This window comes from Misgurnus anguillicaudatus, chromosome 18 (genome assembly GCF_027580225.2).
Source record: "Misgurnus anguillicaudatus chromosome 18, ASM2758022v2, whole genome shotgun sequence".
NCBI classification, from domain to species: domain Eukaryota; kingdom Metazoa; phylum Chordata; class Actinopteri; order Cypriniformes; family Cobitidae; genus Misgurnus; species Misgurnus anguillicaudatus.
The window spans coordinates 30,180,574-30,191,641 of record NC_073354.2 but is presented as its reverse complement, the minus strand read 5'-3'; the positions used below and the strand labels follow the sequence as shown (position 1 = coordinate 30,191,641).

Genomic DNA, 11,068 nt, shown 5'->3' with positions numbered 1-11,068 from the left:
AAGTACAGTAACTTTGAGCCACCCAACACTTTCTGGCATTTGTTATAGAGTTTTGAAGAGCATCTAAAATCTGGACACCAAAGATGAAGATCTCATGGTGTTTATTGGGGCTTTCACTCCTCTACTTCAGCGTTGAGTGTCTGCTGCCCCCTACCAACGAGGATCTTAATCGTAAGTCGGATTTGTTTTGTCGATAGAGACAGAGCGCAGCGCGTCATAACCTGAAAACCACGCCCACCGGGGGGGAAAGCAATCCAACAGTCTCCATTGACTTTGTATTGCGAGAAGCCGCCTCCTTGTCATTTTTGGCTTATAACAAAAAACAGAATAATGTCTAAAAGCTGCTCTGTGACAATATGTACAGCTAACAAGCCAAAGAGCCCAGAAATAAGTTTTTATAAGCTGTCGACCCCAAAAAACGAGCGTTTAAAGACCCAGAAATGGATACAGGCAACTTTTCATAGTACTCCTATTAGTAAAACTGCGTCCAAGAGGGGGAAATGTAGTCGGCGATCCACTTTATTCTCCTTAAAAGCTGGGTTTTACGACTCAACAGCTTGTGGGGGCTTATTTCTGGGTTCTTTGGCTTGTTAGCTGTACATATTGCCACACAGCAGCTTTTAGGCATTATTCAGTTTTTTGTTATAAGCCAGAAATGACAAGGAGGCGGCCCCCCGCAATACAAAGTCAATGGAGACTGCTGGATCGCCCTCCCCCCCGGTGGGCGTGGTTTTCAAATTTGCATAACGGCGCTCTGTCTCTATGAAGATGTGTTGTGGGTGGCCACTGGAAAAAAACATCTCTGCTTGTTTACAGAGATCTCTTTGACTGGTGAGAAGTACCTGGATAAACAGATTGAAAATGCCATCAATGGGGTAAAAGAGATGAAGAATGTGATGGAGAGATCAGGAGAGGATCACAAGAGGTTCCTGTCTGAATTGGAGAAAACCAAACAACAGAAAGAGGTCAGACAGACTGATAGATTATAACCTACTGGGATGGAAATGAAATTAAAGCAATAATCGATTATGAAATTTGTTGTCAATTAATTTCATTATCGCTTATTTGGTCTGGACTTTAAATATATTTTACTATTTAAAAGCTGCACAAACTTTTTATTTAAGGCTTAAAATAGCGAAATCAAAAAGATTAGTAAAACTCTGTAGCGTTGTGAGCCTTTTACACTTTTAAAAGTACACTACGTGAATACCCCAATTTAGTGCCTTATTTAGCTATAAGTGAAAAATCAAAATGAGTAAATATTAAGGTTTTTATTCGATTAGTCGATTAATTGTCTGATTAATTGATTATGAAAATATTAATTAGTTGCAGCCCTAAAAACAACATATAACCTAAACGCAATAATATTTTGACACATTTTGCATGCACACTGCAAAAAATGACTTTCTTACTTAGTATTTTTGTCTTGTTTTCAGTAAAAAAAATGTAAAAATCTTAAATTAAGATGTATTTTCTTGATGAGGAAAATGACCTAAGAAAATAACTCTAGTTTTAAGACAAAAAATATAAACTAAGTAAATTAGTGCTTGAAACAAGCAAAAAAAATCTGCCAATCGAATAAGAAACATTTTCTTAAAATAAATTTTACGTTTTTCATAAACACTGTAATTCAAGAATTTTTTTCTTATTCCATTGGCAGATTTTTTTTTTTTTTTTGCTTTTTTGTCTAAAAACTAGACTTATTTTCCTAGGTCATTTTGCTCATCAAGAAAATACATTTTAATTTAAGATTTTTTTATATTTTTTACTGGAAACAAGACAAAAAAGCTAGGTAAGAAGGTCATTTTTTGCAGTGCAAAAGTTGAGAAAGACACAATAAAAAAAACTTACCACGTTACAGGTAATTACTATTGTAAAAACAGTCAATTATCCATAATTACATGCATATAACCTTACACCAAATCCTAAACCCAACCCTATAAAGTACATGTTATTGCTCAGTATTTAATGTGTATTTACACTGCAACAAGGACACCGTAAAATAAAGAAACCTGATATTTACCTTGATATCATGACCTAAAGTAAAGTAAAATGTTTAAATACCAAAAAGAGAAAGGACAAATCTGTAAGTTTTAATAAAACTCAACCCATAAAAGTGTCTTTGAAGAAACATACAACCTAAAAACAACCTATTACATTGTAAAAAGTCTAAGTTGGATCAACTTTAAAAAATGCTTCAATTGGTAGCGACTTAAAATTTTAGGTGAAAATTTAAAGTTGAAAATGTTTCAATATTTTAGGTGTTACCAATTCAAATAGGTTTTCACCTTAAATTTAAATAGAACCGCTTTCACTTTTTACAGTATATATTTGGACTAGCTTTTTTGGAGGTAAATAGTTTATTTTAAATAATGGCTGACAATTTTTGTGCATACTGAAATCTTGACTTTTTTCTTGCCTCACCATAATTTTTCATAGTATGCCCTAAAGACGGCCCAGGAAATGGAAGAGAAACTAAAAGATGAACAGGCCGTGTGTAATGAAACAATGCAAGCTTTGTGGGAGGAGTGCAAGCCCTGTCTGAGGAACACCTGCATTAAATATTACTCTCGCACATGCAGCAGTGGAGCCGGGCTGGTGGGACGACAGGTGAGATAAAAACAACTGCAGTAATCTTTATCCCACCACAATATCACAAACCATCTCTCTCTGTCGTCTCTTCAGCTTGAAGAAGTCCTCAACAGGACCTCTCCCATGTCAATCTGGATCAATGGGCAGAACATCGAGACTCTGGTTGACCAGGATCAGAAGCAGACCAGAGAATTCGAAGACCTGGAAGAACGATACACGGAAGTTGCCGATGGAGTTGATAACATCTTCGCGAACAGCATGAAGGTGTTCGACCACATGCGTGCTTTCCACCAGCCTTCTTTCTTTCCCAGCCCATTCCGTATGCCCAGCATCTTTCCAAGACCGGATACGACAAGCAGTCGGTTCGGTCGTGTATACAGATCTACATTGCACCCCATCCATGACCCAGATTTTCACGGATTTCACAGCATGTTCAGCCCAATGATGGACATGGCAAGAAGCATGTTTGGATCATTCGGGCCCTTCATGGGAAGCGACATGGAGGGTAAATCAGTTTTGTACCTTTTTTTCCGACAATGTAAAGTTCAACAAGTATCAAAAAGTACACTTTTGTACCTAAAAGGTGCATATTGGTACCTTAGAGGTATACCTATACCGAAATCTTAGTTTTCTTTCCCAGAGTGTGTATACAGTTATATAAAAATATACAGGGTTCCTTAGTTAACTTCAAATTCAAGGACCTTTCAAGGACTTTCCAGGTCCAATACCCTAAAAATCAAGGACTAAATGTGGGGACACATTTCAAGTGAGAGCAAGGTTACATTGTGTTACCTTTTAAGATACAGTTCCCTTTCGAGGGAACTCGTGCTGCGTCACTGCGGTGACACTTTGGGGACGCCTCCAGGGATAAGTGCGCCTGAATGTGTATATCAAATTCAAACAATGGTGATGCTTAACGACCAAGATAGGGTGACGGCGTTACAGGGATGCAGGAAGTATGGCAAGGGAGACGCGGCGTCTTGTTCCCTTCTTAGGGAACAACAGTTACAAACGTAACCCGAGACGTTTTCATGTGTCAAACACAACTATGCAAAAAAGCATTTTGGTAAGAATCAACATTCGCATACAGACGATATAAGCATTTAAAGAGAACAGTTTAGCACGTGTGCTTAAAAAGTCTAGAATTTTATGATATTGTCCTACACTACACAGGGAATAATATGGATTTTTTCCCCCAGAAAACTTCTTGCCTAAAATAGATTCAAGCACTTTCAATGACCTGTATCTATGTATGTATATTTTCAATAGCTTCCCAGTTCCTTGAATTTTTCCCCCGCAGATTCACAAACTTTCAAGGATTTCAAGGACTCGTGGGAACCCTCAATATAACATCTAAAATACTATTTGTTTGCATAAAATGTAGTATTCATTAATTTATTCTATATTCGCAGATGGGAGAACTAATGAGGATGTTATCATAACCAAACCATTTGGAAATGATAGGATGACCTGTAGGGAGATTCGTCGCAATTCTGCCGGCTGCATTAACTTAAAAGAAGAATGTCAGAAATGTAGAGAGATCCAGCACATTGGTAAGCGTAACATTCAATACTCATTTCAATTTCCATCTTCAACCTCTAGGTTTTGAAAGGATGCCCCTCTCTCCTCAGATTGTTCTGGAAAGCGTCCCCTGGAAGGGCCCATGAAGGAAGAGCTAGAGAAGGCTCTCGCCAGGGCTGAGAGATTCACCCAAGAGTACAACAACCTCCTGAAGCGATTTGAAGACCAGATGTTCAACACGTCTAGTCTGCTGGACCTGTTCAACAAGCAGTTCGGTTGGGTGTCTTCTCTGGCTAACCACACTCAAAACGAAGATGGATTTTTCAAAATACAGGCTGTAAGTCACCTAATTAAAGTTACTGATAACAGGGTTCCCACATCTTAGTTAACTTCAAATTCAAGGACTTTCCAGGTCCAATACCCTCAAATTCACGGACTAAATGTGCGTACACATTTCAGTGAGAGCAAGGTTACATCGTATTACCTTTTAAGATACATTGTTACAGTTACTTTGGGGCCGCCTCCAGGGGTAAGAGCGTCTGAATGTGTCATATCAAATTCAACCAATTAACGACAAAGACACGGGAGCAAAGAAGTATATCGCTATCTGAAATATTGCCAAAGAGGGCGTTACAGGGATGCCGGAAGTATGGCAAGGGAAACGCAGCGTCTCGTTCCCTTCTCAGGGAACAACAGTTACATACGTAACCCGAGACGTTTGATGTGTCAAACACAACTATGCAAAAAAGCATTTTGGTATGAATAAACATTCACAGAAGATATAAGCATTTAAAGCGAACAGTTTAGCGCGTGTGCTTAAAAAGTCTAGAATTTTTATGATAATATCCACTACACAAGAAATAATAAAGCAATAAACCCCAAGAAGCAGTGGGTTACCACCAGTGCATTTTATAACAGCTAATGGGCGTTGTTAGGCACGACGCGAAGCGGGGTTTATGGCGTTTATAAAACGGTTACATCATATGCATAGCAGGGTTTCACAAAATAAAACACAAATAAGTTGTAATTATATTATTACAAATATTACTCTTCCGCCAAACAAAGTAACGTTAGTTCAGAATCAAGTGTGGCTGCAACAGAGCGCAGTTCACAAACAACACAGACGCAGCAAAGGCACAATGAAAATATGATTAAAGACTGTGGTGTTTATTTTTATATATCAACATTAATCTAAAATATACATTAACATTTATATCGTGCCACTGTTGAAGTGATGATCAAATATGCTTGGAAGCATGATTAACTCTTTCCCCGTCAGCGTTTTTTTTAAAGTTGCCACCCAGTTTGAGTTGAATGCCTTACAGAAAAATTATCTTCTTTAAATAAACATAAAATTTCAAATGAAAGAACAGTCCATGCGCTTTCCAACAACATCAAAAAACGTTTCATCCTACCTTCATTTGTTCTCTTATCAGTTATCAACTCTCAAATTTTCAGCTAAAAGCGGAGATAATTCCATTTTTGTGAAGAACTTTGTAAGAGATCGGAGGGCTATTTCATAAAACTCGCTTGGAAAAGCGAGGATTAAAGTTACAAACTCGACTTGAATTAACCTAACAAATGAGGCGAGGCTAAAGCGGTTTCAAAAAAGGCAAATGAAGCTTACGCAATCCAACTAATGTGATCCAGATTTCCCTAGTCAAGATAATTGCGCGTGCACGCTATTCTTGGGCAGCCCTAGAGGTCGAGCGTGGATCAAATCGATCAAAGTTAAAGAGAAAGCGGTCATTTTTGATAAAAATGTATGAAAATGTACTACTGACTGAAAATTATAATACTGCTGCAATAAACAAACCCATAAAATAGTTGAAAAGTCCTTATGGATTAAATCCCTGCACGCAGAAACTAAATTTAAATATATTGTCTTGTTGTTAAATGGATCACATTAAAAATATAAAATACCGTTAGAAATGATGGCCTAGTGGTTAGTGCTCTCAACAGCGCATGCGGGGATCCGGGTTCGATCCCCGTCAATGCTTATGTGGCTATACTTTGCTAATTTTTATATGCTGTACTTTTAAAAAATAACACAAATCTTAACTTTTAAAAGACAATTTGTAGTTTACTAAGTAACCTATATAATACATATTTAGCAGATGAATGATTTTAATACATTTACAGTAACTTTAAATGTAACTTACATTTATTTTTTATTTGGGGGTACATTTCAAAAGCAGCAACTTGAGTGGACAATAAAGTAACAGGTGAAAATAAAATATAAATATATTGTTCATAATAAGTGAAGATGATTTAAGCATAATCATAGAAGTGTCTAATCTCATAATGTTAGCTGCCAAAGATGTTAACTGGCAATGAGGAGAGCACTGTCATCTATCAGCAGCACAGCTTTTACTCCTGCAGATAAAGTGTGCTTGAAAGAAAAAAATGGGGTCACTGAGAGCATGGTGGGTGAACAGCATATGCATTTCTGAATTTACAGTAGTACAAGAAATGATTGTGTAAAATCATATATGTTACACATATTCTTGACCAATCATTATTACTTGACTTGATGTTACTTAAAACATTTTTGATGGCAAATTATGTGTGCGTTATAGAGCCACAAGTCATCATGTTAAACCCTGGGAGTATGAGAGATTTTAAACCACTGGTTTATTATCACACTGTTAAAAAATTAGCTGTAGTTATGCAGCTGTTTGCCAGTAACTTATGTAGATTTAAAGATTTATTGTTTGCTGGCAACAGTTGGTTCAGGGTTGAATCAGCATTAAACATTAACGAGTCTATGATTTTGCAGCGTAAAGCTCTAGAATAACAGCCTTGTGCAAAGCATTTTGTGAACCAGAAATCCTCATCAACCTTTTTCTGTTGTTACCTTCATATTTTGGTTCCCAGAATGCTTTGCATGAGGCTGTTATTTGATGGTTTTATTCTGTAAATAAAAAGACTTGTTAATGTTTGGTGTTCATTTGGCTTTGAGCAAACTGTTGCCAGTGAATGGCATACATATAAATCTGCAGCAAGTTACTGGCAAACAGCTGACAGTAATACTGTAAGTTCTACATAATTTTTAAGAGTGTAGTGTTAGGTGTTGATAGATAAACAGAGTTTTATGAATGGTTACAGGGTGAGGATCAGTCGAAGAAAAGCCTGAGGTATAAGCACATTATACTGTAAGTCAGTACAAGCCTTGTGAGCTGAAAAATTATTGTATGCAGGACACTAACAATCTTCTCTGTGATAAAAAAAGAATTTTAACTCATTACAACAAAATGCCAAGAGCATACCATCACATAATTATATTGTATTCCTTCAGCCATGCAGACACCATATATTTTTTTATTATTTCAAGAAAAATGTAACAACTAGATAAATATACAAATACTGTAGATCTTTAAAATAATGTGCATTTTTATGCACACCAAGCATTAAATGACTGTACTTGACTTTTGTGTGTTGTATATTTAAATTAAATTTCCTCTTTGTGTGACAGACAATCTTAAAAAAAAAAAGATATATAAATTTCATCAATACGTTGCAATTATATTAATTTAGATACATCTTAAATTTGTTAATGAACTATTATCCTTAGTTAAGATTATCATTTATATTCAACATTTGATAGGCCTATATACCATATTATGAAACACATGTCTATATTTTATTAATTATTATTGTAACAAAATTTATCAAATTTAATATATAAGTTGATTTTCTTTAATTGTTAGATTAATAGTGGTTAATAAAGTCAAATAAAATGTCAAAGAGTCAGCTGTAATATCATTGCATTTACATTTCAGTGTTAGTGGAAGTCTAGTTAAGCAACAATGAGGCTTACGCCTGTTTCACACATACTCCGTATGCAGTGCGTTTGCGGTGCGTGTTGCAGTACGTATGCGGTGCGATCCGTCAATCATCCGTTGTGCTTTCACACATACTCCGTTTGCAGTGCGTTGCTAACCGCTGCTTCTGCGTATAAAATAATCATGTGATTGACACTTTCTGTTGAAAAGCGCCTCATCAATAAACTATATAATAGCCTGCTGTGTTTTTTTTTCTTCACAAAACAATATACTTTAGATATTATTTGATAGACTAGGATGTTTAAAATCTCTAGGGTAATGGTCAGGACACATGAAAGGATCAAAGGTCTATTTATCTCCACATATCATAAATATAAATTAGCATTATAACTTTTGAAGAGAAAATATAGGTGACAAGCATGGTTACATTATAGGCTACATTTCCTATACTATTTATATATTTGCATAGGCGAGAGTATTTATATAACGGCAATGAAGCTCATATGGCAAGAAATATTCTCAAATAATTAAAATAACAGCATAATGACATGAATAAACAGACAAGGAAGCAAGATTGACATGCAAATTGTATTATTATTACCGGAAAAACAGCAATATTACTGAAACAAACTCTGAGGTAAAACACTCTGTTATAACTGCAACAAGTCTAAATAAGCTCAATAACAATTGAAAAAAAATCATTATTATCTCCAAAAACGTTGTATGACAAACATTATATTTAAAGCAAATGTATTCTTACAATCATTCCAGATCAACACATTATTCCATATTACTGAGCACGTTCGTCTCTCCCCTCGCTCTGTTATAGCGCTGATTGACAGGTGGGCTTTCCCGTCTATCAAACAGATCATTTTGTATAGTTCTCTTTAGAAAAATTAACCATAATATTAACGGTTGACAAAACGATTTTTGTCAGATTGATTATGATTTGTATTAACTTATTTTAACTAAAAATTCCGTGGTTATGGATATTGTTATAAGACAATATAAATGTGGTTACTGTTGTTTTACAAATAAAAACTAAAAGACTATGTTAGTATAATTAAACAATGGTAAAATTAATAGCATACTTTATGTATATGCAATGTATATAAACACGGTAGAATATTTAACATGTTATACATATCATTTTTTAACTCGTGGTAAGTGTTTTGCCTTAATTGCTTCATACTGGGATTAAACAAATAAGATTACAGAAAAAACTACTGAAAAACTTTATTTACATCCATTTAGAGTGAAATTACTGCATTTTTGTGTAAATCCGTGTTCATTTTGACCACAAAACATGCGCTATCACTTTAAATCAGCGCGTGCAGCTTGCGTGCCATACAGCAAAAATAGACTCGCTGCCGAAACGATCGCAGCACTGCTGCACCGCACCGCATCTGCAACGGACAGCATACGTGTGCTGTGTGAAAGCTCTAACCTGTTAACATGGCTACGTAAAAAATTACGTACCGCAAACGCACTGCATACGGAGTATGTGTGAAACAGGCGTTAGCCTGACAGTTAGCCTGCTCCGGACCAGGCTAGTTTGCAAGCATAAGTTTCCATAGTAACCGGGGTTGAACTAGTTCAAGTTTGTTTTATGAAACAAAATCCACCGGCAATAAGCCAGACTTAACAAAATAAGCCTGGCTTATTCTGTAATCTAGTTTTATGAAACAGCCCTCAGATTCAGAGCCTGATCAAAACACACGTCACGCTAAATCCACCACAACGCTGTTGTGTCGAGTGAATGCCTCAGTGTTTAAGTTGTGTAAGATTGCCATCTAGTGGATAATAGCGGAAATATCAATAAGACAAAAAATACCTCAGAGAACGACAACGTTTTCTCTTTATTGACGAAATGTTTTATTTATTGACATTTATCTGGATATCGCCATAATTGTGCAAAGGTAGAAAAATAAAAAAATGATTAAAGACTGTGGTGTTTATTTTCATAAATCAGTACGCAGCAACAGTGGCGCAGTGATACTTGTGATGCGGTATTTTATCACGGCTTAGAACGCGTTTCAACCAATCAGAATGAAGAACCAGAACGAGCCGTTTTATAATATGGATTTTTTTCCAGAAAACTTCTTGCATAAAATAGATTCAAACACTTTCAATGACCTGTATCTATGATTCTTCCAATGCATTGCTGCAGAACCTTTCAAGCATCTTTATTTTTTAAGAGTGAAAATGCAGATCTCTCAGTCATCCGTTTAATTTCATGTGCAGGTGATATCAAAAGCCACAGATAATTCTGAGAATGCAGCTGACACTAATGTGTCAGTCAAACTGTTTGATGGTCCAGATATGAGCTTCACGGTGCCAGGAGACATTCCCTGGAGCGATCCCAAATTCTCAGAGGTGGTGGCACAAGAAGCCTTGGATCGCTACAAACAGAACACTATGTGAGTTTTTAACAATCAACTGTTAAGCAAACAATCTTTTAAGACTGCAACATTTCACCAGTTATTATTTTTGATCCTACCTTATAAAGCGATATCAGGGCTTATGCTAGTCCAAGACAAAAATGCATGTTTGAGCTGTTTCTTAAAATATATAACTGCCATTGTTGTGTCTCAATATGCACACCTGAATGTTTTTTTTTTTTTTTTTGCTATGGTGTGTTTGTAATAACTAAGGCACAGAATTATCATAGGCATGGATAATTATTAAATACATCCTTTCTTTTCAGAATCACAAACTAAATGTTTTGGGTACTTCCAGAGGAGAAGAGCTTCACGGAGAGAATTGGAAAAATCCTTCTGTATTAGAGTTATCCCAAATATTGAGAGATGTTTTATTCATGTAGCTGGATTTCTGTTGTCTAGCAAAACTCCTGCTGTCATCCTGCTTAGCTTCAAGAGACCCTACAGAGATTATATGGAATATGTGCTTATGAACTTATCAAATGTACATTGTCAAATACCAATAAAACAAACAAAACTACATATTGATTGATTCACTGATGACCTTAAACGTATTTAGGGTAAACTTGCCAGCATAGCAATATAATTTCACAGTGCATTTTTCCATATAAACACTAAAGCCCTTATGCGGTTTATACTCAAAAAGTCAAGCAATCATGATTTAAAGGAACAGTATGTAGGATTGTGACCACAGCTGGTACTGCAATCACAAAACTTGTGGTTAAAACT

At 35.9% G+C, this 11,068-nt stretch overlaps 1 protein-coding gene across 2 annotated transcripts in view; it reads left to right on the top strand.

Moving 5' to 3' along the window:
• clu (clusterin) overlaps nt 1-10,861 on the top strand; it is a 28,720-nt gene extending 17,859 nt beyond the window's left edge. The window contains exons 2-10 of one of the 2 annotated variants that reach the window (XR_012358719.1): nt 49-171; nt 817-965; nt 2,440-2,610; nt 2,686-3,097; nt 4,005-4,145; nt 4,224-4,450; nt 10,143-10,318; nt 10,606-10,697; nt 10,733-10,861. Coding sequence is in view for 1 of the 2 variants with exons in the window: in XM_055185565.2 (XP_055041540.2) it covers nt 84-171; nt 817-965; nt 2,440-2,610; nt 2,686-3,097; nt 4,005-4,145; nt 4,224-4,450; nt 10,143-10,318; nt 10,606-10,618 (1,377 nt within the window). In the remaining variant the exon portion in view is untranslated. Of the gene's footprint in view, nt 1-48; nt 172-816; nt 966-2,439; nt 2,611-2,685; nt 3,098-4,004; nt 4,146-4,223; nt 4,451-10,142; nt 10,319-10,605 lie in introns of both variants that reach the window. The other variant, XM_055185565.2, reaches the window with a different exon arrangement.
• The last annotated feature ends 207 nt before the right edge of the window (nt 10,862-11,068 follow it).